The following is a 25,132-nucleotide window of genomic DNA, read 5'->3' as shown; positions in this document are numbered from 1 at the left end:
TCTGAGGACATCCTACATGGCTGGCTACACATGGTGGGCTCGCCTGACTCTCTTTACAGGATTCACTTGAGAAACCCAGCTGAGCCGCCCAAAGCGGCCAGAACAGCAGCATGCCATCAGAACAGCCCCCACCGCAGAAAGGTAACTGGGCCCCCGAGCAGGGTGCTGAGGCCGTCGTGAGCAATGCATGGGGTCCCAGATCCACCCATGGGCCCTGACTTGGTGAAGACAGCAGGGCGCCTTTCACTGCTTTCCACCCCATTCTCTGGAAGGTGGAAATAGCACATAAACTAAGCTGACATTTGAATCACCTGCTGGATATGAAAATTTTGAGAAAGATGACTAGTTTCTACTTATCTTGAGGTAACACAACAATTAATAGCAAAGGACACATCTGAAAACACAGGTGCTAAAAGAAAGAACATGGAACCGGGAGACTTTTGGGTAGCTACGGTTCACACTGAGACTGCTTGAGGAACGTCCTTTCATACTGCTTTACTAAGTTTCCAGGGAGCGGCAGGTGCTGGTGCTGTTTTGAATATACACAGGGCCCTTGCCTTCTAGGAGCTCTTGGTCTACTCGTGGGGACAGACAGGGAATAATCATACTAAAAAAAAAACAACCCCAAAACAACAGTCTGAGTCTTCAGAAATATTCTAGAAGGAGATTCAAAATTATTTTGACCCACTGTAATACTGTTGGAATAAGAGTGTATACAGTGTCACACTGACTACCCTCAAAGTAAATTCTGGCACACTGGTTTTGGTTGGAGAAAGGCGTCACAGTACTTGAAACCACACGTCTCGGCAACAGCAGGCAAATACAGGCCACCTTCCTCCCTTACACTGACGCCTACTTTCAACTGCTTCAAGGTTTATCTATTGTCAAGTGTTCAAAAGATCTGCATCTTCACCTCTTCTTCCAGATTTCAGCAGCAGAGAAGTAACAGTGTAGATAAAAACTTCTTGGCTTAAGTAAACTCACACCTACTTAGATTCCATTTCTTTCCTTTCCAGGTGCCTTACATGGCCCACTCATCAGAACTGAACGCAGGCCTTGCTCAGCATCCTGGAAGATTTCAGGAGGGTGGCAGGGAAGGGCAGGGAGAGGGCCGTGCTCTTCCCAGGCACACAAGTCCATCTCCTATTCCTTGGAGCTCAGCTGGTCTTTCTGGAATCTCAGCCCAAACCTTAGCCCGTTTCCTAATATATTCATAGTATTACTGAGGGATTATTTGCTTTTTTCATTCATCCTGTCATCAGTAGGCAGGAGAATTTTCCAGACTACGTGACATATTGTGACAAATAGTACAGATGCTGACAGAATCTTCTTTCAAGCCTCACATTTAACAGATCTGCAAAAATGTAAAATGTCACTTATTAAAAAGTTCTTTTGCTTTGGATATTTTTCTAAAAATATATTAACTTGAAATGTATTTTTTTAAAGGAATTAACTAAATATTAAGAAATTTCTCAGTTTAAATGTCTAAGGTGGTAAATAGCAACAGCTATAACCCACAGGAGCCAAATGCTCTGTAAATGCCGAGTGGGAAGCGGTCCCGAGGCCGAGAGCTCCGAGGACCACCGAGGACCACCGCTCTGGCCGAGCTCGGCTGCGCAGGGACACCCACGGGCAATGGCCAGGTCCCGCGGCTTCCAGCCAAGATTTTTGTACAACATGCGGGCGTCCTCACTCGCACCTTTCGGGAAAATTAGATGTCAGACTTACCATAAAGACAGCAAACCAACACTCACCATTTTCTCCTTCTCCCCTCGTAAACTCTATGAAGAATTTACCTCGATCTGGGAGACAAGCGTAGCAAACCAGAGTCAACACTGCGCATCATTCCGCCATCACACACCAACACAGACTAGGGGGCTCTGTAGGGCAGATCAAAGAACTGGCACAACCCCTAACTCGGGGGTGGGACTGCTGCACCTCGCTTACAAGATCCCGCACGCACCCCATTTGAGAGGAAGCTGCGCGTCACCGCCCTCTGACATCAAACCAGAGCGACGGAAAGCTTCTCACCAGCGTCAGTGAATGAATACAAACGACCACAAACTACTTTTGGGACCTCTGTGTTTGCGTAACCTAAAAAACAAGGGTTTGGGGCCCTGGCTGGGTAGCTTGGTTGGCTGGAGCACTGTCCTGATACACTAAGGTTGTGGGCTCCATCTCTGACACACACACACAAGAACCAACAAAGGAATGCACAAATAAACTGAACGCCAAAATCAACGTCTGTCTCTCAAAAAAGTCAGTAAGTTAAAAAAAAAAAAAAAAGGCTTTGTTTTGGGATTCACATACCACCACTCCTGAATGAAGCTATTTTAAGTTGGAATTATTAAGCTAGATGCTTGGTCAAAATGAAAATGACATCACAAGTATCTGCGCAGACCTGGAGAGGCCCAAAGCTTGTGAGGTGGTTTCTGAGTTCCGGTGCGTGGCAGAGTGGTCAACTCTTCAAGGTCATCTTCACGGTGGCGACTCAGACTTTGGGCAGATTTGTGGAACCCAGTCGCACTCAGGAGCACTGCCCGAAAGCAGCGCTGCTCCCAGAGCCAGGGAAGCTTTCCCCTTCGGCTGTGGTTAGGGGCACAAAGTTCACAATCCGCTCAGACCATCACAGAAAGCGTTTATTACCACAGAGTGAATCAGGAGCCCACGCACGGCAGCCTGGGCAGCGTGCGCGATCGGGGAGCAGGGGCAGCAGGCAGGACCCCATCAGTCCCATCTGGGCGGTCTCCGACCAGCAGGCTCGCTCGGTCCAAGAGAGACCGCGTCTGGGCTTGCGTGATCGCACGGCTCAGGAGGTCAGCCACAAACAGGCTCCATCCTGGACACAACAAAGGCCAGCCAGAACCAAGGACGGCAGCTGCGCGGACACCAATTAAAATGGAAATCAAATGAGGCTCATGGCAGGAGCAGCGCCGTGCTCCCCATCCTGAACCGGGGCAGGGAGCGCGGGGCTGCACTGGAGAGCCTATCTTTGAGATAAGATGCTTTTAGAAGGTAAACATGGCAGCTAACAGCAAGCCGCACACAACGTACTAGCCTGCTTTAAAAGCTACTGTTATCTTTGTTATCTGTTGTTATTTGGATTTTGAACAAAATTGATGGAGTAGGAGCCAGTAGAGGAATCCTGTTTGATCTGGAAATTTTCTGTGGAGAGTCCAAAAGGTCGGAGAACCAAGTTCCCAAGATCTTTTAGTTTACCTGAAAGGTAAAAGCAGAAACTCAAGTGAATACAGGGAATGGACAGAAGCGGGCCTTCCTGTCTGATTACAAAATAGAGAGTAACTCCTGGTAGTTACAGAGCCTCCTGCTTTTAGAACGATGACACCACAGTCCCCATTCCCCCTCGGGAGTGCAGTCCCTTTGCCGCTGTCCAGCCTGGAGCCCTCGCCCGTGCAGGTGAGCGTGATGGGGCCCAGCTGGCTCCCAGGAGAGCCGGGCTCCCTGTCCGAACTGCAGACCCACTGAAGGACACAGGCTCTGGGATGAGTGGTCGCCAGACCACCTGCTGCTCCCCGGGGAATGAAGGCACCCTGCCAAAGCCCGGCTGCCTGGCAGTGAGGGCAGAGGTCCCCTCAAGTCTGTTCCCTGTAACACAGCAGCAGCCACTTGCTGACTCTAATTCCGCTCAGCAGCGGGTGATCTGGCCACCACTCATCCCAGAGCCTGTGTCCTTCGATGGGTCTACTTTGTATTTTTTCTCTGCTGTAGCCACAGCTCAAGGAGGGAATGATAAAACTCGGTGACATGCCTGCTTCTGCCCAGCAGGGAGCTCTCAGGGCAGAGCTGCTGAGCGCCAGCCACTCCTCGCCACATCACGGCTGTGGCCATGCCCCACTCTGCTTTTGGCTCCCACAGCAATCACACCTCCCAACAGCGGTGCATAAACTCAGTGTGTGCATCAGAAACACCCAGGGGGTTACAACGCAGGGTGCTGGGCACCACCCTCAATTTCTGGTTCAGCGGGCCTCCAACTGGGCTGGAGAACGTGCCTTTTCGGAGAAGCTCTCAAGTGAGGCTGGTCTGGGCACTGTATTTTGAGAAGCAGCTTCGAAAGGTGACTTGCGTTGTTGCTGGTGAGCGGGGTCTTGATCAGAAGACTGGTATTAGAAACTAACTGAAAACAGCCCTTTCTAGTGACCAGGGGGCCAGGGCTGCCTGGGAGGAGCGTCCCTCTTAGATGGCGCGACAGGCAGCCCGAGTTACTTCCCGGAGAAAGCAGATGGCTTTGTCTTCTCCCCCACAGTCCAACACACTGAGGTGACAGGAGATCGCGGAAGAACCGCAAACTTACATACAGCCTTCTTGTAAGAAGACTCTATTCTTACTTGTTTGAATAGAAAACTCTAATAGGAGACTATTCTACTTGTTTGAGATTTCACGGCTGGGCCAGGACACAGGATAAAACAATTTGCAAATGACGGTGACAACAGTCTTCATCCCATAACCCTGTCTATTTGTAATCCACACTCCTTCGGAGACCCACGTCAGCTCCGGCTCCTGGTCTCCCAGCAGAGCTGCCCGCGAGCAGCCCCCTCGTCCCCTCCTGTGGACAGAACCTCCCCCCAGGGAACCGCCTTCCCCCACCCAGCTCTCCTGAAACTGTCCCATCAGTTTTCCTTTGAAATGTTTTACTATTTGCCTACCTATCTTCATTATAAGTGACATGCATTTCAATTTATACAGATAAAATACTTCTTGTTTTCTAATGGTTTCATATGTGATTTTTTACATTTTAATTTTTGACTTTAGAGAGGGGAAGGGAGAGAGGAGGAGAGGGAGAGATGCATCAGTGTGAGAGAGAAACATGGACTGGCTGCCTTCTGTTTGCATCTCACCTGGGGACTGAACCCGCAACCCACGTGTGAACCCCGACCGGGAATCAAACCAGAGACCTTTCGGTTTGTGGGACGATGCCCAACCAACTGAGCCACGGCAGCCGGGGCTCATACACAATTTTTTTAAAACAAAGTTCTATTATTTTTAAAAATGTGAAGATCGCCAGATGAGAGCAAAGACCAGTAACGGCATCGATCACCAGTACCACCAGTTGCTCAAAACAAACAAAAGAACCCCGAGTCCCTTGAGGTCCTCTGTCCAGGGCACCTGTTTGCAGCTCATCACATCGACCACACACGCCCCTCAGGTCCTTTCAAACTTGACATTCCCTGGCTCTCAGGGCCACGGGGATAATCTTCCCAGAGACAAAGACAAACACGAACACTCGGTCGCTGACTGCTTTCCTCAGATCTGAGGCCAGCGTGGCCGTGCTGTGCTCAGCAAGGCCTGCGGCACTGAGACTCCTGCCGCCCGCTGCCCACTCCTGTTCTGACGGAATCCGTGACCCAAAGGCCAGGAAGGGAGGGACAAGTGTGTGCTACCCAAGGCTGGGGGCGGGGGGATGGGGGCGACAGGTCTTCCTTCTAACAAAAAGGAGGTGAAGTTAGAGAAAGGAAAGAGCAAGTCAAAGATTATGGAACAAACCTAAATAAGAGCTCATTTTGTTAAATAATCACATAACTTTGTAAACTGACAAATGACACCAAGCAGTCCACCAGCAGAAGCCACCGTTCCCACAGAAACAAACACTAAACATCATGTGTCTGCTGTGAAAAGCCTGCTCCTCTTCTAGGGAAGTGGTGTAGCCCTGCACTCAGAGCGACTGTCCTCCCAGACCTCAGCGCACGGGAACCGCCGCCACGTCACCCACAATAGGGAGGGCAGGGCGGCAGAAAGCTCCTGTGGGGCGGAGATCCCTGTGAGGAGTATTTCACTCACAGCCCTTATATTCAGAGAGAGTGAGAGCCTAGCTATTCACAGTATTACTGTGTAACAACGAACTGACACGTTACTTACCAAGCAACTTAAGTTGTTTAAGTCTGATGGGAGATTTCATTACGGAAGCAACTGACAGAATGAATTCAACGTGCATATTTCACATGAAGGGAACAATCTACGCAAAACCCAAAGCCACGAGACAGGAAGCCTCGGCTCATTAGAATTTACAGTGACAGGGACAGATGGAAGATTGGGCTCCAGCTGGACCTGACAATGCAGTAGGGCTCAGTCCGCACCCACCCCTTACGGTCTCCTACTGGCTCAAAAACAGCGACAATGCCTAGAGACCAGCGCTCAAGCGTCCACTCCACGTCCACTGTGGCCTTCATGAAGTCGCTCATTCAGTGTGAAATCCAGCTCAGCTAAATGCAAATGCTTATTTTTTTGTGGCTAAAATAAGGCATCATAGTTAGAATACGAGAGAAAATGCTCTTTTCACTCTTCTTTGATAAAAGAGTACCTCCAAAATAATTTTTCTGCTCAAACATTGCATAAAGTTTAATTAAATAGGTAAATTAGGGTAAGAGCCTTTTGGGGAAAAACTGGGGAAGGCTCTAGAAATTGCCCACGTCTGGAGCAGCTCTCCTTGCAGTCCCAGTCCAGCCAGCAGGTCGGGGCTATGGACCGTCCAGGTTCACGGCCTCTCCTCAGCCAACTCTGCTGTCAGAGCAAACGGCTGGGGAACTTGTTCTCATCCTCTGGAAACCCTTGCCCCGAGGTCAGAGATGGCCAGGCTCAATTTACTGTACATAATTTATCCTTTAGGCCTATGTGACTACAATGCATTCAATGTAGCTCACATGCAATTTGGAAAATACTCAGAAGGGAGACCCCAGAGCCGATACTGAGCAGGGAGGTACCACACAGGTTTCAGGCGGAATGTGCCGGACGGCTCTCCGGTCAGGAACTGAACTCCCCCTGGTCAAGCAGACTGTTCCTGAGAGGGGTTCTCCAACTACTCCAACTACCTGCTTCGGCAAATAAGAGAACTAACTAAAACATGGACCAAAGTACCCATTTACCCTACCCTCCACCCACGGCCCTTTCCCCTCCCCACTCCCTCCTGCTTCCTGCCCTTTCACAGAGAGTCCATGCATTTCCGAAACAGCACTGCCCTCGGGTCTGACGGGGACTTGGAGCCTGACGTCTTTACTCAGTGCAGACACTCAGCTGTTTGTACAACACTCCTGATCTGGAATGGGTTGCTGGCACCCAGGCTGGGACTGAGCTGGGTTTGCACCTTGAAGGCAGGGACATTTTCCAAGGAAAATAAAATGGCAGCCTGGTTTGGAAAGCTGACACCCTCTGTACACCACGGCGATCCTTCTGGAGTAAAAACAGCTAAGAACGCGCCAGCCCCACAGAACTGCTGCCCACAACAAATAAAGGGCGCGGAAGTCGCTTCTGCCTGTTGTGTTTGCCTGCAGTGAACAGAAACACCGCCGTCCCCACCCCCTGCTCCCGGCTACTTATGGTCAAGAGAGGGTAAGGGAAGCAAACTCACCTAACATCTCCTCCTTTAGTCTTTCATTTCGTTCTTCGATTTGCTTAGGTAATCTCTGAGGGGAAAGAGGAGAAACGGGTAGGTAAAAAAAAACAAAAACCCAAAATAAGCCTGAGCTGTACCCTGAATTTGAAAACTGTGAAACACTAACGCGAAAGTGAGGGAAGGACGAGCAGACGCGCGGCTGCGGAACACCCCGAGGCTCGCGTGTGGGCGAGCGGCACGAAGGCAGGAGCTCTCTGCCCGCTTCCTGGCCACGCGGCCGAGCAAGCCTCCATCAAAAACGTGGTGAACAAATATATACACAAAAACAGTCTGAAAAAGCAGAAAACCTACCATAAGTTCACAGTAGTATGTACGCTTAGGTGGTGAGATTATGGGTGGTATTTGTATTTTCAGGGGTTTTGCTCATTTACATATTTTTTTAAACTTGAAGTCTTTTTCTTTATCCAATCTAATTTATTGAGAAAGGGTTAGATCAATAGTGGATGATGCTAAATGGTCATCTAGCTCAGGGTCGGTCGGCCGTGGCACTCCGGGCATTCTGGGCCGGGCAGCTCCTGGCTGGCAGGGGGCTGTCTTGTGCACGACGGTGCTGAGGGCACCCCTGGCCTCTACCCACTGAGAGGTCAGTAGTACCCCACCCTCGCCCTCCCGGTTCTAACAGTGTCTCCAGACCCTGCCCGATGTCCCCGGGAACCAAATTGTCCCTGGCTGAGAACCACTGATCTAGTTCAGAGACTCCTATGGTCACTGAGCTCTGCAACTGGCCCCGAGTACTCTGAGATGCCAGTAACAACTCAGTTATAATAATTTAAAATAAAATCCTTTACGTGCATAACTAGCATAAAAGGCTTCCTTTCATAAAAGGCTTAAAACTAATATGACAAGGATAGAGGCTAGCAAGAATCTGGCCAAGATTTCAAGCATTCCCTTTCCTCGTGTCAAATCTAGTCAATCTTACCATCATTCAGAGATAGGTTAAAAGTCAAATAAAGGATTAAAACTGGTTTCAGTTGCTTGTGAATTTTAATTATCCAAACCAGGCTGTCTCCCATACCCCGGTTCCAGACAGACAAAAGATCTGGTGTTGTAGAAGGACTTCACCTCCAGTACGTATACAAACAGAGCCTCAAACTGCCCAGATATGAGTGCAGACAGACCAGCTGACATTTCTTAGGTCTGCTGGGTGGAAGAGCCATTCCTTGAGATGAGTGGGAAGCCCTGCAGAGCAGCGCCAGGCAGGGAATGTGAATGAGGACCAGGACTGGAGGACGGGGCAGGGTGGGGTGCGGCCGGCAGTGGGACTGGAGCCCCAAACACCCCGTCCTGGAGTTTAAGCAGAATCCAGTATGTCCGCATCTTCCAATGTATTTTCAAGAGTCTGCTTCGATTTTTATCTATTTATTAAAAATCACCCTGTTTTAAAGTGTTGGTAAGTGGCTTCACTGGAAACAAAAAGTTGGCTGAAATAAAACTTGTCTGTGGCTTTCCACCGGCCCGCTGGCCTGCGGTCTCGCTGTTGCACAGCGGGGTTCCCGACAGGCCTCCCCACCTAGTGGCTCTCTGAGAAGTCTGGCAGCGAAGAAAGCGCCTAGTTGCAGCCAGTGTCTCTCAAATGTCTCTGATCGCGCATTATTCTGGGATAACAACAGGCACATCCAGTTTAGTAGCACGTCCTTCAGAGCAAAGCCTGGTCTGCGCATCAGGGACAATGACAGGGCAGTGTTAAAGGTGATTACAAACCTGCAGTTATTTTTAAGGCGGGGGGAAAGCAGTAACATTTAGTTAATTTGCAACTGACATAAAAATATTATAACATTTGGAAGCAAAAGGATGTGTAGCATCAGGAATAAAAACAGAAGTCATTAAGAAAGGTAAGAAGGTTACTTTGGGATACATTCAATTGCGAATGTGTTGGGCAGATGACAATAAATAAAAACTTGGAGACTGAATAAGGATGGGTAGAAAACCAGAAACGTATTACCTATAACACTAAGACTCACTTTGGTCTGAACTGTAGTATAACTACAGGAGATAACAATGAAATAGAATTCTTGTTAACAAGAGGGGAGAGAGAGAAACACCAATGTGAAAGAGAAGCGCTGACCAGTTACCTCCCGCACGCGCCGAACGGGGGATCGCACCCACACCCAGGGATGTGCCCTGACCGGAAATCGGACCCGCAGCCTGTCATGACAACCCACCCATGGAGCCACACTAGCCAGGGTGCTCATATATTTTGATCCACTCCTAGCTCCTCCGAAGTACAGAAATGGAATGTAGCTGTGTCCCAAAGGATTATTTAAACTTTACTGAGTAGCAACACAAACAAAAAAAAAAAAAAATGAGGTTTACCATACAAGCTTCTCTTGCTGGATGTACTGACGGGTCCTTCTCTAGTATGGATTTATAGTCCTCCAGGGCTTCGTCGAGCTTGTCAGTGTTCTCGTACAACTCCGCCCTCCGCAACAGGGCCCTGATGTAGCTGGGGTCTAACTGAATGGCTGAAACCGAGACATCACCATTACCACGAAGGAAGAGGGCCTGTACGTACTCAGCTATGTCAAGTTTCTTTTCTTTAAAAAAAAGTGTTTAACTGATTGATTTTGAGAGAAAGAGAGCAGGGGAGAGAGAGAGAGAGAGAGAAACATTGACTTCTTGTCCCACTCAGTCATGCATTCACTGGTTGATTCTGGCATGTGCTCTGACCATGGACTGAACCTGCAACCTTGGTGTATCGGGATGATGCCCTAACCAACAGAGCTACCTGGCCAGGGCTCAATTTTCTTCATTAACCAAGGCTGAAAACCCTCAGGTGAGAGGCATTGGATATTGTCCCATATGACTGGTAGTAATGAACTCCAACATGACCCCAGAAATAAGCAGTTAAGTCCTCTGCCAAGATGGTTTCTGGACTGAGTGGGGCTGTGTGTGTGTTGGGGTGGGGGGAGACACATAACACAAACCACACTAGTGCCAGTGTGTTCTGCCTACAGTACCATGTGTGTCGCCCATAAAGACTATGTACAAGCACATGGAGACTGGCTCAACCAGACCTAAGCACACATCTGGAAAACACTTTCTTCCCCCTCCTCTCATTTCCTCGACGAGGCTGCTACACTTGGTGCTACAGCTGGAAACGACCTGTCTCCTAGTGTACACCCTGCTAATCAAGCTTACCAGGCGTTTCTCATCATTTGGTGACAAGAGAAAGGAACACTGAAAACTAAACTTTTCAAACCTACGCATCGCACACAGATTACGGTTGAGCACCGTCCTCCAAATGAAACAGTACGTTCAGAGTTAGTTCCAGGTCAAGAGAGTATCAGACCAGAAGCAGTTAGCTAGACTCTAATGCAGTAATGGCTTCCTTTACATACTACGAAGAAGCACCAGATACAGTGAAGCCCCAGCAGAGAGGGTGACAAATTAATATAAAGAACTGAAAAGGGAGCCTATGGTTCGTATGAGGGTTTGACTAGACAAGGTAAGGTTCTTTCTAACTCAATTATCCAAAGAGAGGAAAACAAAAAATACAAATTACAAAAAGTAACTATTAGCTAGAAAAACTCATGAGTGAGTAAGCAGTAAGATGCAAGGAAAAGTGATTATGTGTGTTCTCTACACCAAGCTGGTTATTAGAAAGGCGAGAAAAACTGTCTGTCCTATCACGACACTCGTGAAAACCCAACAGACAACAGTGACGCCAAGTCTGGGTGTCTCCGTGTGTCGGTGGGATGAAAAGACCCAGGGAGAACTCAGGTGACAGACAGTGAAGTCTGGATTCAATGTGTGGAACCCGAACGGGTAATTAAAATGATGGGAAGCTGGTCTGGAAGAATTACTACATCTGAGAGTAGAACTCCCCAACAGAAACCGGCCCCCTAAACACACAGACCCAGATGCCCCAACAGCAGCTAAGATCTTCAACTTCACAGTAAAGCAATTTGGACACCACAGGAGGTAAATTTGGTTCCACCAGATTTGGCCGCCAAGGCAGCTTTGAGGTTTTCTTCATATACATTTATAAGACAGGAAAACTGATTGAACTATCCATCTGAGAGCACACTTACCCTAAGACGACTACTACATAATCCCTCTAAGAAGGGCTAAACCAGAAAGCTTCTTCCTGTTTAAATTTTTTTTTTTTGAGACAGGGGAAGGGAGGGAGAAAAAGAGGAAGAGAAACATCGTTGCATGCAATTGGTTGCCTCTTGCACGCCTCCAACTGGGGACCTGGCCTGCAACTCAAGCATGTGCCCTGACTAGGAATTGAACTGGCGACCTTTTGATTTGCAGGCTGGCGCTCAATCCACTGAACCACACCAGCAAGGGCAGAAATCTGCTTCTTTAAAGGTCTCAGAGGAAGGGGATACCTGACTGAGCGCCTCTCTGTTGGTTTAGTTGAGGTGATGCTCTTGGATATAAACATGTAACAAGACCAAAAAGTTGTACCTTTGCTGCAGTCACTGATGGCCATCTCTTTCTTGTCCTAAAAATAAATGAATAAATAAATAAATAAATAAAATTCTAACATTAATATGTGTCACCCTAGTTCTGTCATAATGGCCCAAAGCTCAATGACATAAGCTGATCATTAATAATTGCTTGTGAAGGTGCAGAATTCTCTTCAAACAAATCACACAAAAACATGCAACTTCCAAGCTAAAATTCAAACACGGTGACAGCTCTGACCCGAAAGTTTTCTGCCACAAAATATTTAAGTAGCTTCTTCCTAAAGTGTCTTTCGAGACCGGCGCCACCGATCTGTAAGATCTGCGAGATGCTTTGTGTCGGAATGCTGACACTGAGGAAACTTCCATCAGCGAACAGGGCAGATGACCGGCACACGAGTAACTGAATTAATAACCCTCCTCTTCGACTCGCTGACCCAAGTGCTATCTTCCAGCGGGTGTACAGACGTCACATCTACAGCAGCACAGTGTGGCTCGTCAGGCAGTTACCAGCCTTAATTTATCCACAGACGAAACAGAACTACGCAACCACCCCCCGGTCCAACTTGCTGGATCTAGAAGCATGGCGCCGCAGAGGAACACTGGACGTCAAAGAACTCGATTCCAGTTCCAGCTCTGACGTGACCCTGCCATTTAACTCTTCCGGCTCTGACACATCTGTTTCCCCCAAATCAGTGTTCTCCACTGTTAGAGAAACGCTAGTTCAAACAAGTGTCCAATACTTCCGTAATGGCTACTGTAGCAGATAAGAAATATTTCGCAGAATATTTTAGAGCAATGTGTTGTTCCAAACGGAATTTTAAGATTTAATCAGAAACAGTTCCAGGATGGGGAGTGAATGCTGAACCAGTGCAGGGTGTCCTTTTGGGGTCATGCGAAAGTTCTGGAACCATATGGTGATGGTTATAAGTGTATTTAATGGCACTAAATTGTATACTTTAAAATGGTTAAAACAGTCCATTTTATGTCATCTGTATTTTACCCAAAAGAAACACAGAAAGTTCCCGAGTCGTCTGGGAAACACTAACTATATTATCTCTCTCCCAATGTTCATCATAGCAATTCACATATTAAAGGCTCTAAGAAGTACTGCAGTAAAGAAATCTGTAACTTTGTATAGGTCGGTATCTCCCCGATTCATTAGCTTTCTATACAGCTAACACTCTGCATAAAGTACAAAATCCTGTACTTCAAAGTTTCTGAACTAAGGGTGAGTCTTTACGTTTATGTGTGCGTCTGTTGTGGTGGTATTACCTCCGAGAATAAACTCAGAATTGGTCCTCAAATTGTTACAATGCATTTATTCCGGAAGTTTTCAAGTTTCTAACTTTAGAATCTTAGAAATATAAGAGTACAATTTAAAGAAACAAGTAACAACCACCCACTCCACTAGCAAAACTAACCTTTGTCAAAGGAAATGGTCACAGGGCAACTCAGTCTTGGGTTCTCCTCAGGTGTGACAGACGAAGACCGTATACATTGCCCTAACGCAAGCGCCCGTCCATCATACTAGGCAGCCCCTAGCAACATCAGTAACTCGGTGCCCATGGAAACAAAGAACCCCAAATCCCAGGAGCCAGTATGGTGCATTTTCTCTGACACTGAAGGTGTCCTTGACTCCATTTAGCAATGACAATTTCCAGTTTGAGAACGTGGCAAGATGTCTCCAAGAAGCAAAAGCAAGAAATGAGAATTTTCCAAGCTAAGTGTAAAAACTGAGGTGTGAATTCTGATTGATGGTAGAATATATTAATGAGTATCGTTTTAAATAAACTTCATTGTTTTATTATCCCTAATACATGTCTGGTTATGTACTCTAGAATTACTTCTCCAGTGCTACATGAATCACCCCCAAAATACTTGGGGACTAGTCCACTTTGGGGACTAAACCCAATAATAATAAAACATACAAGTTCAGGCTTAAAAAACCCCATCTATCTGTACGTCCAAACCTTCAAACACCAGCCCCCCCCCCCCCCCCTTTTCCTTCCAATCTGGCTATCCAGAGAGACTCTGGTACAGGCAGGAGAGAATTTCAGGCAACATCAACGAGAAAGTGATAGATACTTATCTAAACAAACGAACACAAAACCACTTCACACCAGGGCTCGCTTCGCTTCGTGGCTGCTTGAAGCCACATTGAATAACCTACCCTTTGCACTTTGGACACAAGTAGCCACAATTAAACAGTGTATTTCCCCCCCAACTCTCATCATTTCAATCCAGCATAATCTACTGTGTTGACTAAACAGGAGATCAGACAAATCAACTAGAGATCTAACTTTTAATAGCAACATAGTACAAAACAAATGTAACTACACTCTTTTCTACTCTACTTTCACCCTGCCTCACCAGGTTCTCCATCCTCTGGAAAGGCAAATGCTTCTGAACTTTCCCTGATACCCACTTTGCATTTAGGGGCACCTCTCATCCCAACTGGTAGACCTTTCTCTCCATGTCCATACTTTCAACAGAAAAATCAGAGTCTCAGGAATAAGCATCTTGAAATCCAGAGCTTTGATCAGTGTTTCCCTCTGGCTCTTTGTCTAGGATCCAGAGGCTTAGGATGGCCATGTAGCTATTCTAGGCCATGCACTAGTAGGCTCTTGGCTTCATTAAGCTGCTCTAGTTTGGAGGAAACTTTGCCAGCCTTCTTTCCATGAAAGTGTTCATTCAGCCACTTTAATGAAGAATGTTAACAGTAATCTGACTCAAGTTCTTCAAAATACGTTTCTATCTTTCCTGTGCCCTTTACAGAGAAATAGATGGGCAGGAAAAAGGAGGCACCAACGTTAAGGTCCCATGCTAGTTTTTAGGGAGAGCTACTCTACGAAAACACTGCAAGTTCATGTGCTTGTTAAAAAAAAAAAAAAAGGCCAAAGTTACATACCTGTTTCATCCTTGCAGCAGCTCTATTTGAAAACAGAATGGACCTGTCTTTCTGGAAGCAGGATGGGCACGTCTGAAGGGCGCGACTGTAAGAACTTTCAGCTTCTACGTAATCTGAGGATAAGGTCACAGGTGAGAGGTCATTATGATTTTATTCCTGACATTACCATACTCCATAGGATCTCAGTGCACAGCCTTCCACTCACAGCACAAAGGACTCCAAAAGAACACTCTAAATGTTCAGCTTCCATTTAACTTATCAATTTAGTAAGGAGTTTTGAAAGGGGACTTAGACACTGGGCGGACGAAAGAGACTGAAGTCTGAAGTCAGTGGCCTGTTCACTAAGACCTCACAAGAGAACATGGTGATGAGGTTATATACTCACTGACACACACAGAATGAGGTCAGGGTCCTAAAGGAAAACGGCCTATTGTCACCTTTCTCAGGTTGGAAACACTTGGTACTAAAATGCAAAGTTATGTTTTTAACATCAGCAGCATTCAGTTCTCTCAGAACAAAAGAAGCAATGACTGCTCAACCAGGATGTAAGAAAAAAAATTTAAACCTAAAAGTAACTGGGGGAAATATCACTACTCCCAGATTCTTCAAGCCTCCACACTTTGCGACGTGACGAAGGCTGTTAGAAGACTAAACAGTTCCCCTGAATTAACAGAGTGAGCACGACTTACCATACTTTGCCACGTATAATGCACACCCATGTTTTGGGCCCAAACTTTCAGGAAAAAAATATTTTGTTTTAATTTTAATTCAATTATTTATTTATTTACATTTAGATACTCAGGGTTTTTTGTATTATAAAGGAATTTTAGCATTTGTTTTTGAACATACAGATATTTTTATTGCTCTCTAAAGTTATGCTTTTAACGCATAAGCATAAATAAAAGAATTAAAATCATTTATATAGATACGGAATTAGTACCACCTATGTGTAATGCACATCCTTATTTTTCCCCTCAAAAATTTGGGTAAAAGAGTGCCCGTTACACACGGCAAAATACGGCATTCCTAAGCATATGTGGGAAATCCAGAAGGACAAGACGAGCACCTCTCTACTTAAAGCACCAGAGAAAGAGGCCCATGAAGAGCCCCCCAGGCACAAGCAAATCCCTCCCAAAGCCCTGCTGGAGCCATCGGCTGGGTTTTACAGCACTGCTACCAGGGGAGGGTGGGGCCCTGCTTTTAGAGCAATGCAGCCAAGAGCCTTTTAACATTCCAGGTTAGAGTCTTCCAACAGCTGCAGTTTTCCCTCCCCATTTCGGGATTTACAGACAGCGGATTACAGAGAAGCAGCAGCAGGCCTGTGCCGAGAGACACATGCTTCCTGGGTACTGTCAGCTGAGAACAATTTGAACCTGGTAAAAAACAAAATTCCAATGTGCGGGGAGGCAGTGCTGTATCGTGAGCAGTTTATCTGGTAGTTGATTCCAAATGCTCTTTGGGGTTTCCTCACAGACTCTACTGAAGAACAAGGAGCCAAGATGAGCAGACACCAGGGCGGAAAGAGTTCTCTTACCTCCTTTCTTAAACTGCTCATTTCCTTCCTCCTTCAGTCTAGTGCTTTCTTCTCTCCTTTTCTAAGAGAGACCAGAGAATCACGTAACTTGCCACAATACTATTTTAAGTGAATGAAAAGGTGGGCTTTCTTTACACATCAGGCTATTTAATAGGCAGCAACTTGACTTTTCAGAACTGGGTTAGTTCTATCTAAATCTCTAACAGATATAGAGAAAACCACATAATCATCTGGCTAATCATCAACTGTACTCTTGATTGTGTTTAAAACAGGAAACCTGGGTTTCCTACGTTTCTATCTTTGACACGAATGGTAATTCAGGTATTTAATTTCTATTTACTCAAACTGAAACCAAACAATATACCCACTGGTACACATACCACTGTAAATTCAAATTCTGGATCTGCTACTTATTTATCATATGATCTTAGACAACTTCCAGATCTTTCCGAGCTTTCTTTTCATCTAAAAAATGAGACTTTAATACACTTATGGATAAATGTAATAATGTACAAGTGATGAGGTCCATCTAGAAGGTACCCAGCCATGTAATGTGAAAAATAGAGACATTTATTGAAGAAGGTACAAGAAACATTGCACACAGAACGACGATGCCTCAGTCCCCTTCAAAGTAGGCACCTTGGGACCTCACACAGTTCTCCCAATCGCCACCAGCTGCCCTGTCATATTTTCCTGAATCTCATCAATGGTCTGAAATCTCCTCCCTTTCAAAGGTGATTTTAGTTTTGGGAAAAGCCAGAAGTTTCAGGGCACCAAATCTGGGCTGTAGGGGGGGCTGAGTCACCTGAGTGATTTGATGTTTTGCCAAAAAACTTTGCTGCATAAGCAGGTGCGCTGTCGTGATGAAGCTGCGAAGCTGCCAATCACCAGTTGCCCATAGCTGCGACCTTCTGAGTTATCCAAATAGTTTCCACAGAGGAATGTTCAATTTAACGCAAAACTGGATGCAGATTCATTGCTCTACTCGCTCAGTCATTTTGAATGCAACGGCCACACAGTACACATGCTCACTCAACTGCATTTACTGCCCCCACTGACTAGTACAGTGGAGTTGTCATTGTTCACGCAGCTCATTCTGGTCCGCTCTCCTTGGCTGCCGGGTTACACTGATGTGGGGCAAATTGTTCTTGTTGTATTAACAATGGCTGGGCTGTTTCTGGACAGACTTGTAAAGCTCCCAATACAGTGACTAGCAAATAAGGGCTCAATAAATATGAGCTATAGTTCTTCTGTAGAGTAAGTCATTTATACTTATTTAGCTACAGTTGTGGTTTGTATCATGAAGGCGGCACAGGCATGATGGCAGAATGCATCATGGGGGGGATGTGCCTCATCTGCAGGGTCAGGGCAGGATGCAGGAGAACACAAGGAAATTTGAGGAAGCCCAGATAAACGAATCTCCCTTTTCTTAGCTTCTTCTAACAGCTCAGAGACTCACACAGGCGGCCACGCCCCCACCACACTCAGAGACAAAGTGAGTGTTACTCTGCAGAGCGAAGACGGCACGTGCTGCGTCTCCAAGCGCCCGCAGCCCCACGTCTGAGCAGTAGGGCACAAGCAGCACTGGCAGGTGGGGCCCGTCTGCCGCTCCCTTCATCTTCGAAGCCTCAGACTAAATACAAACTTCAAAGGGAGGAAATACCGTCAGCAGGGTATTGCACGCACAGGAGAAGCCCGGAGCCTAAACAACCGGTACTCGTAAGATTAGGAACTAAAGTAAAAATATTATGCCTTCGGGGATTTGTAAATACGTTTCTGGGTGCTTCCTGAATGCCTTATTATTGTACTCTGGATGAAACGGAGCACTTGATGAATTTTAATACAGAAACTAAAATGGAGGCATAGACTGAATCAAATTCTTATGGTATCTACTATGTGCCATATGACAGCTGATAAAATAATTCATTTTAGGATATAACATATCTGAAGAAGGCTATTCTAAGGGAGTGGAGGAAAAATAAAATGGGAGGTGGTGATGGGACTCAAATATAAGAATGTGGCCACATTTACCTAGTACTACCCAGGAGGGAGGTGCTTGGATTATAACGTTCTCTACTGTATGTATCGGTTAGGATTTTTGGATGCAAGCAAAAAGACTATCCTAGGCAAAATACTTTAAGGGGGGCAGATTTACTGGAGAGATATGGGGTGCTCACAGAATCAACAAGAGGCCTAACATATAAGCTTAGAAAACAGGCAAGACTCAAGGCAGCTCTGTTAAGTCAAGATGCAAGAAGCCATTTAAGCATCTTTTTAGTGGAAGAATCTGGCCAAGTCAGGCTTGTAATAGTAGCAACTGAATCCTGACCATTCCCCTTTCTTTGCCCCAAGTTCAGTGTTGATCAGAAGCATCAAATGAGCCAAGCATAGGCCACACACCTTGGTTGTCAAAGAATGGAGTAAAGCGAGATGGGGTACTGTCACTCAACAAGATTACAACAGAGGAGAATTCCTCTAAGTATGAAGAAGGGGTGTTGCATGCATAAGCCAAGAAAACCCCATAACAAATCTAATTAAAAGTTACTTCAACCCCGAATAGCCAAAGCAACCTTGAGAAAGAAAACAAAGCTGGAGGCATTGTGCTATCTAATTTCAAACTTTATTACAAAGCTATGGTAACTAAAACCATACAATACTGGCATAAAAGACACATAGGTCAATGGAACAGAGTAGAGGCCAGAAATAAACCCAGGCATACATGGTCAATTAATTTATGCAAAAGGAACCAAGAATGTACAATGGGGAAGGGACAGTGTCTTCAATAAATGGTGCTGGGAGCCCTGGCTGGTGTGGCTCAGTGGATTGAGTGCTGGCCTGCAAACCAAAGAGTTGCAGGTTCGATTCCCAGTCAGGGCACATGTCTGGGTTGTGGGCTAGGTCCCCAGTAGGGAGTGCACGAGAGGCAACACACATTGATGTTTCTCTCCCTCTTCTTCCCTTCCCCTCTCTCTAGAAATAAATAAAATCTTAAAAACAAAACAAAACAAAACCAAAAAACTGTAAAGCTGTCTTAAAAAAAATACTGGGAAAACTAGACAGCTTCATGCAAAAGAATAAAACCAGACCACTATCTTACACAAAAATTAGCTCAAAATGCACTGAAGACCTGAATGCTACACCTAAACTCACAGAACTCCCAAAAGAAAACACAGGCAGTAAGCTCCTTGACAGAGAGGTCTTGGTGGTGATTTTCTGGGTCTAACACCAAAAGCAAAGGCAACAAAGGCAAAAGAAAGTGGGTCTACACACAACTAAAAAGCTTCTGCACAGCAAAGGAAACCATTAACAAAATGAAGAAACAACCTCCTGAATGGGAGAAAATATCTGCAAATCATACATCTGATAAGGCTTGTCATCCAAATATACTTACAAAACTCATACAACTTAATGGCAAGAAACCAACCAACCAACAAACCACAATCCAATTAAAAAATGGGCTGAGCACCCAAACATTTTCCTAAGGAAGATACACAGATGGCCAAGAGATAGATGAAAAGATGTTCAAGATCACTCGTTATTAAAGAAATGCAAATCGAAACCACAATGAGGTAGCACCTCACATTTGTGAGAATAGCTGCTATCAAAAGGACAAGTCAGTGCTAGGCAGGATGTGGGGAAAAGGGAGCCTTCTTACACTGCTGGTGGGAATGTTAACTGGTGCAGCCATTGTGGGAAACAGTATGAGGGTTCTCAAAAAATCAAGAATAGAATTACAGTGTGACCCAGCAAGCTTGTGGGTATCTACCCCTAAAATCTGAATAACACTTATTCAACCCCCCAAAAGACACTTATTCACAAAGATACATGTACCCCTGTGTCTACTGCAACATTATTTACTACAGCCAAGAAATGGAAACAACCTACGTGTCCACTGACAGATGACCGGATAAAGAAGGTGTGGTACACATATACAATGAGAGCTACTCAGACATAAAAAAGATGAAATACTGCTATTCGCAACAACATGGATGGGCCTGAAGTGTATTATGCTAAGGGAAATAAGAGGGGAAAAAACCAAAAACTGTATGATTTCATTCATATGCGGGATATAACAAAAAGCAACAAATGGGCAACCAAAAAACCCTCATGTTTACAGACAACAGAATGGTGGTCAGCAGACAGGAAGGGCAAAGTGGGTAAAGGGGGTCAGATACACGGTAAGGGAAGGAAACTAGACTCTGGGTGGTAAACACGCGAGAGTACACAGCTACCAAATGACGATGTGTAAATGTTGAGATACAACATTTACGCTATTAACCAGTTACCCCAATACATTTACTTTTAAAATTACAGAACAACCTCAATTAAGGTAAAAATAAAACCCTGTAAATATTAGGGAATGCATTCCACTAATTTTAAATTCATACACATATAATACATCACTATTCAATAAAGTTTTAGTAGTGAAATGAAAAGGTGGCTTCAATGAAAGGTAGTATGTTACTAAGTTAAAAGAGAAAGTTAGATGATCTCATGAATAAATGCACCACAGTTCTTACAGATCTTTAATATACTTTTTTGAAGTTGTTTCAAAAACAAAAATTCTTTGGAGAAAGGCAACTCATCAAGGTAATAGAGTTTGATGCCCATCCTTTAAGAAATTTTAACCTCTTCTACTTTAACTCTAATTTCAAGACACTTTTTGACCTATAATCTGTTCTCCAGTGCCAGCTCATCAGCAATGTTCTGTGATCACAGATGAATCCCTCAGCCTACCAGATCAGGCTCTTGTGAAGTGGATGGGGGTGCATGTGTGTTAAGAGTTTAATCGTTTTTTAATAAATTTAGGACATTAAGACCCCAATGGGCAAAGCCTAGATCCAAGGTACACCCAGAAGGAGCTACTGTATAAGGGCGAACCTGAGCAGCCAGTCCAAGAAAGGTCACGGTATCTTTTATTAACCAAGACTGAAAGTTGAACTAGCAAAGAGCAGGGCTCTAGGACATATTTCTAAGGCCAATTATTCTCAGGAAGGCATTTTATTTTTTCAGCTGATCAATTACAACTCAGTGACCCATTAAGCACTAAACACTGGAAAGGAGCTGCTGCTTCCACAGACTGTGTAAATTGAGGTTTAATGCAATTATCAATATCATGCTGAACATCTCCTTGGAAACAGCTAAAAATAGCACTTTGAAGAGAAAGCTGCACTATCTCCCAGCCGTGCCAAGAGACTAACTTGATCCCAGTGCAAAGACGAGGGTTTATTTTGCCGCTGGAACACAGTCTTTCTCCAAAGGACTGCGTGACGTTACTGGAATCCAAGGACAGATTTTATGGTAAGTCTTACGTACCATGCTAAGTGCAGGGTGCAGCCACACACAGATGGCTGCCGACTTTCCGCAGCACCATCAGGTGCAAGCCTGCCCAGGCTCTGGTCTAATGTAGTTAGGAGCCTTCCCACATGTTCTGGGGGGCCTCGCAGGGGGACACCTGCTCTAGAACCCTGCTTCTGTAACAGTGGGAGGCTCTTCCCTCTCACTCCCCCCCACCCCTGAACACTCAGGGGAAACACTGATGCTCTGCATTATAAAATCATCACCGGAAGTGTCAAGGGAAACCCCAGACACTGCCCTTGATAAGTGGAATACACACACACACACACACACACACACAGATTTTATTAATTTAATTTTAGAGAGAAAGGAAGGGAGGGAAAGTGGGAGAGAAACATCGATTGGTTGCCTCTTCACCTCCAACCAGGACAGGCACAACCCAGGCCTGAGCCCTGACCAGGACCTGAAGCGGTGACCCTTCACGCTGCGGGATGAGCTACACTGGGCAGGGTTAAATGGGAGTATGTCAACACTTACTACCACGGCTACAGACTTTTCAGCCTGTAAAAGTCAGAGTTCACTTTAACCTACGACAGCATAGCATTTCACTGCTTAAAATCTGCTGTCACATACATTATCAGCTTATTTGCTTTTAAGACAATTCTAAGAGGTGGGCATGGAAGTATTCAGCTATCCATCGTACAGGCAAGAACATTCAGATTAGAAATCTCTTTATACGACATCAAATTTCCAGGCTACTCAACCTTAACTCCTCATACTACCCTACACAAACAAGTTCTCTTCTAAACAGTCTGATCTCTTTTTGTCTCTCAAAACTGTGCTTAGTCTCCATTCCATTTCTTTGCTTCTGCAAGGAATGCCCTTGTTTCTCTTCCAAATGGACAACCCAACATCAAATGTTAGAGATTTTAATACCCCACTCTCAGAAATTGATAGAATTAGACAAACACATGGAGAAATACACACAAAACAATGTATAGCTTAACACATTGCTGTAAAACATCCATCCACACAACTACTACTGAAAAAGAGACAGAGAACAAATCGTCAGAACCTCAGAAGCTTCTCATGTGCCCCTTTCAAGTTCAAAATGCCCATCTCCCACACCCTGGACCCAACAGCCCCAACCAAACACTCAATTGGCTTTTGTAAGTTGAAGGATAATTTATGGACAATTGACTGAGGTTAGCATACTTCTAAAACATTGTAGAATTCACTTATGCTCGACACCTTGGGGGTAATGTGTTCAAAAATGACTTAAGAGGTCTTAGAGGTTCCAGACCCCTACAGGTATTTTGCAGTCTACATTCATGTTGAATTTTGACTTAACAGCTATGGCTAATACCTTCTGGTTCCTCTTATGTGCTAGCTACTTAATCCTTACAACTTCATGAGGCTGGTACTATTATTATCCCAAGTTAAATGATAGTTAGGACAGATGTGTCTAAGCTTTCACGTTCTTAACCACAAGACGGCTTACTGTCTTCCACAGTTGGGAACTAAAATTGCAGGAAGAAGTAACTGAATAAGGCACAGAAACTGCTGTAGAAAGGTAAGCACAGAGTGATATGCTTCACTGCCCTAAAGAAAGGTAACTTATTTCCAGGGAATGAGTTTCTTGGATCATAGGGTAAAAGAATTTTGCATTACATGGGAAACTACTTAAAGATGAAAGAACTTTGAAATATTCTATTACAGAAAACCATTCAGCAGTATGTTTCTCTCTCTCTCTCTTTTTAAAAATATATTTTATTGTGCCCTGGCTGGTGTGGCTCAGTGGATTGAGCATGGGACTTCAAACCGAAGGGTCACTGGTTCGATTACCTGTCGGGGCACATGCCTGGGTTGCAGGCCAGGACCCCAGTTGGGGGCGCACAAGAGGCAACAATTGATGCGTCTCTCACATATCGGTGTTTCTCTCCCTCTCTTTCTTTCTCCCTCCGTTCCTGTCTCTCTGGAAATAAGTAAGTCTTTTAAAATATATATATATATATATATATATATATATATATTTATTTTTTTTTATTGATTATGCTATTACAGTTGTCCCAATTCTTCCCTCTTTGTCCACCTTCTCTCAGTACCCCCATTCCTTCCAGCAATCTCCCCTCCCCTTAGTTCATGTTCATGGGTCATGCATGTAAGTTCTTTGGCTTCTTCATTTCCTATACTGTTCTTAACCTCACCCTGTCTATTTTATACCTACCAATTTGTACTTCTCAATCCCTGCACCTTTTCCCCTATTCTGTGCCTTTCCCCCTTGGCTGATAACCCTCCAAATGATCTCCATACCTATGATTCTGTTCCTGTTCTGCTTGTTAGCTTAGTTTGTTATTTGGATTCAATTACTGGTAGTTATGAATTTATTGCCATTTTAATGTTCACCATTTTGATCTCTTTCTTATATAATTCCTTTTTAGCATTTCATATAATACTGGCTTGGTGATGATGAACTCCTTGAGTTTTACCTTGTCTGGAAAGCACTTTATCTGCCCTCCCATTCTAACTGATAGTTTTCCTGGATAGAGTAATCTAGGTTGTAGTGTAGGTCCTTGCTTTTCATCACTTTTAATATTTCTTGCCAGTCCCTTCTAGCTTGCAAAGTTTCTTTTGAGAAATCAGTTGACAGTCTTATGGGCATTCCTTCGTAGGTTACTATCTGCGTTTCTCTTGCTGCTTTTAAGATTCTCTTTTTATCCTTAACATTTGGCATTTTAATTTTGATGTGTCTTGGTGTGGTCCTTTTTGGGTCTAACTTCTTTGGGACCCTCTGTGCTTCCTGGACTTGTATGTCTATTTCTGTCACCACATTAGGGAAGTTTACTTTCATTTTTTCAAGTAAGTTTTCAATTTCTTGCTCTTCCTCTTCTGGCACACCTATGATTCAGATGTTGGTGTGTTTAAAGATGTACCAGAGGTCCGTAGGCCTATCCTCCTATTTTTTTAAATTCTTTTTTCTTCTTGCTGTTCTGATTAAATGCTTTTTCCTACCTTGTGTTCCAAATCGTTGATTTGATTCTCAGCTTCATCTCTTCCACTGTTGGTTCCCTATACATTTTTCTTTATTTCACTTAATGCAACCTTCATTTCTGCTTGAGTCTTTTCTATGCCATTGAAATACCCAGTGAGTTCCTGGAGCATCCTGATAACCAGTGTTTTGAACTGTGCATCTGGTAGGTTGCTTATTTCTATTTCACTTAGTTCTTTTTCTGGAGTTTTGTTCTGTTCTTTCATTTAGGTCATATATCTTTGTCTCCTCAATTTGGCAGCCTCCCTGTGTGTGTTTGTATATTATGTAGAGCTGCTTTGACTCCTTGTCTTAGTAGTGTGGCCTGTAGTAAAATAGCACAACTGTTAAGTCGTATGGGGCAGAGCCCTCAGGATGCCGGGGTGGGGCAACGTGAGTCACCACTCTGTTGCTCCGTGTGGGGAGGGACTTGGGAGAGGAGACAATGCCTCTGTCTGGCCTCTGGAGTTTTGACCAGGAGGAAGGTGTCTCCTGGTGCTCACCTTGATGCCAGTCACTTCACTTTCTCCTCATATACTACTGG

At 44.9% G+C, this 25,132-nt stretch overlaps 1 protein-coding gene across 2 annotated transcripts in view; it reads right to left on the bottom strand.

The window, feature by feature from the left end:
• Positions 1-2,618: 2,618 nt before the first annotated feature.
• TTC1 (tetratricopeptide repeat domain 1) overlaps positions 2,619-25,132 on the bottom strand; it is a 35,062-nt gene continuing 12,548 nt past the window's right edge. Inside the window, exons 3-8 of one of the 2 annotated variants that reach the window (XM_024576987.4) lie at positions 16,263-16,323; positions 14,729-14,841; positions 11,819-11,855; positions 9,719-9,867; positions 7,361-7,415; positions 2,619-3,219 (exon numbers count right to left, since the gene is read on the bottom strand). In XM_024576987.4, coding sequence (XP_024432755.1) covers positions 3,086-3,219; positions 7,361-7,415; positions 9,719-9,867; positions 11,819-11,855; positions 14,729-14,841; positions 16,263-16,323 — 549 coding nt within the window. In that variant the 3' untranslated portion in view covers positions 2,619-3,085. Of the gene's footprint in view, positions 3,220-7,360; positions 7,416-8,369; positions 9,107-9,718; positions 9,868-11,818; positions 11,856-14,728; positions 14,842-16,262; positions 16,324-25,132 lie in introns of those variants that run through there. The other variant, XM_024576988.4, reaches the window with a different exon arrangement.

This window comes from Desmodus rotundus, chromosome 6 (assembly GCF_022682495.2).
Source record: "Desmodus rotundus isolate HL8 chromosome 6, HLdesRot8A.1, whole genome shotgun sequence".
NCBI lineage: Eukaryota > Metazoa > Chordata > Mammalia > Chiroptera > Phyllostomidae > Desmodus > Desmodus rotundus.
This window is presented reverse-complemented; position numbering and strand designations above follow the sequence as displayed.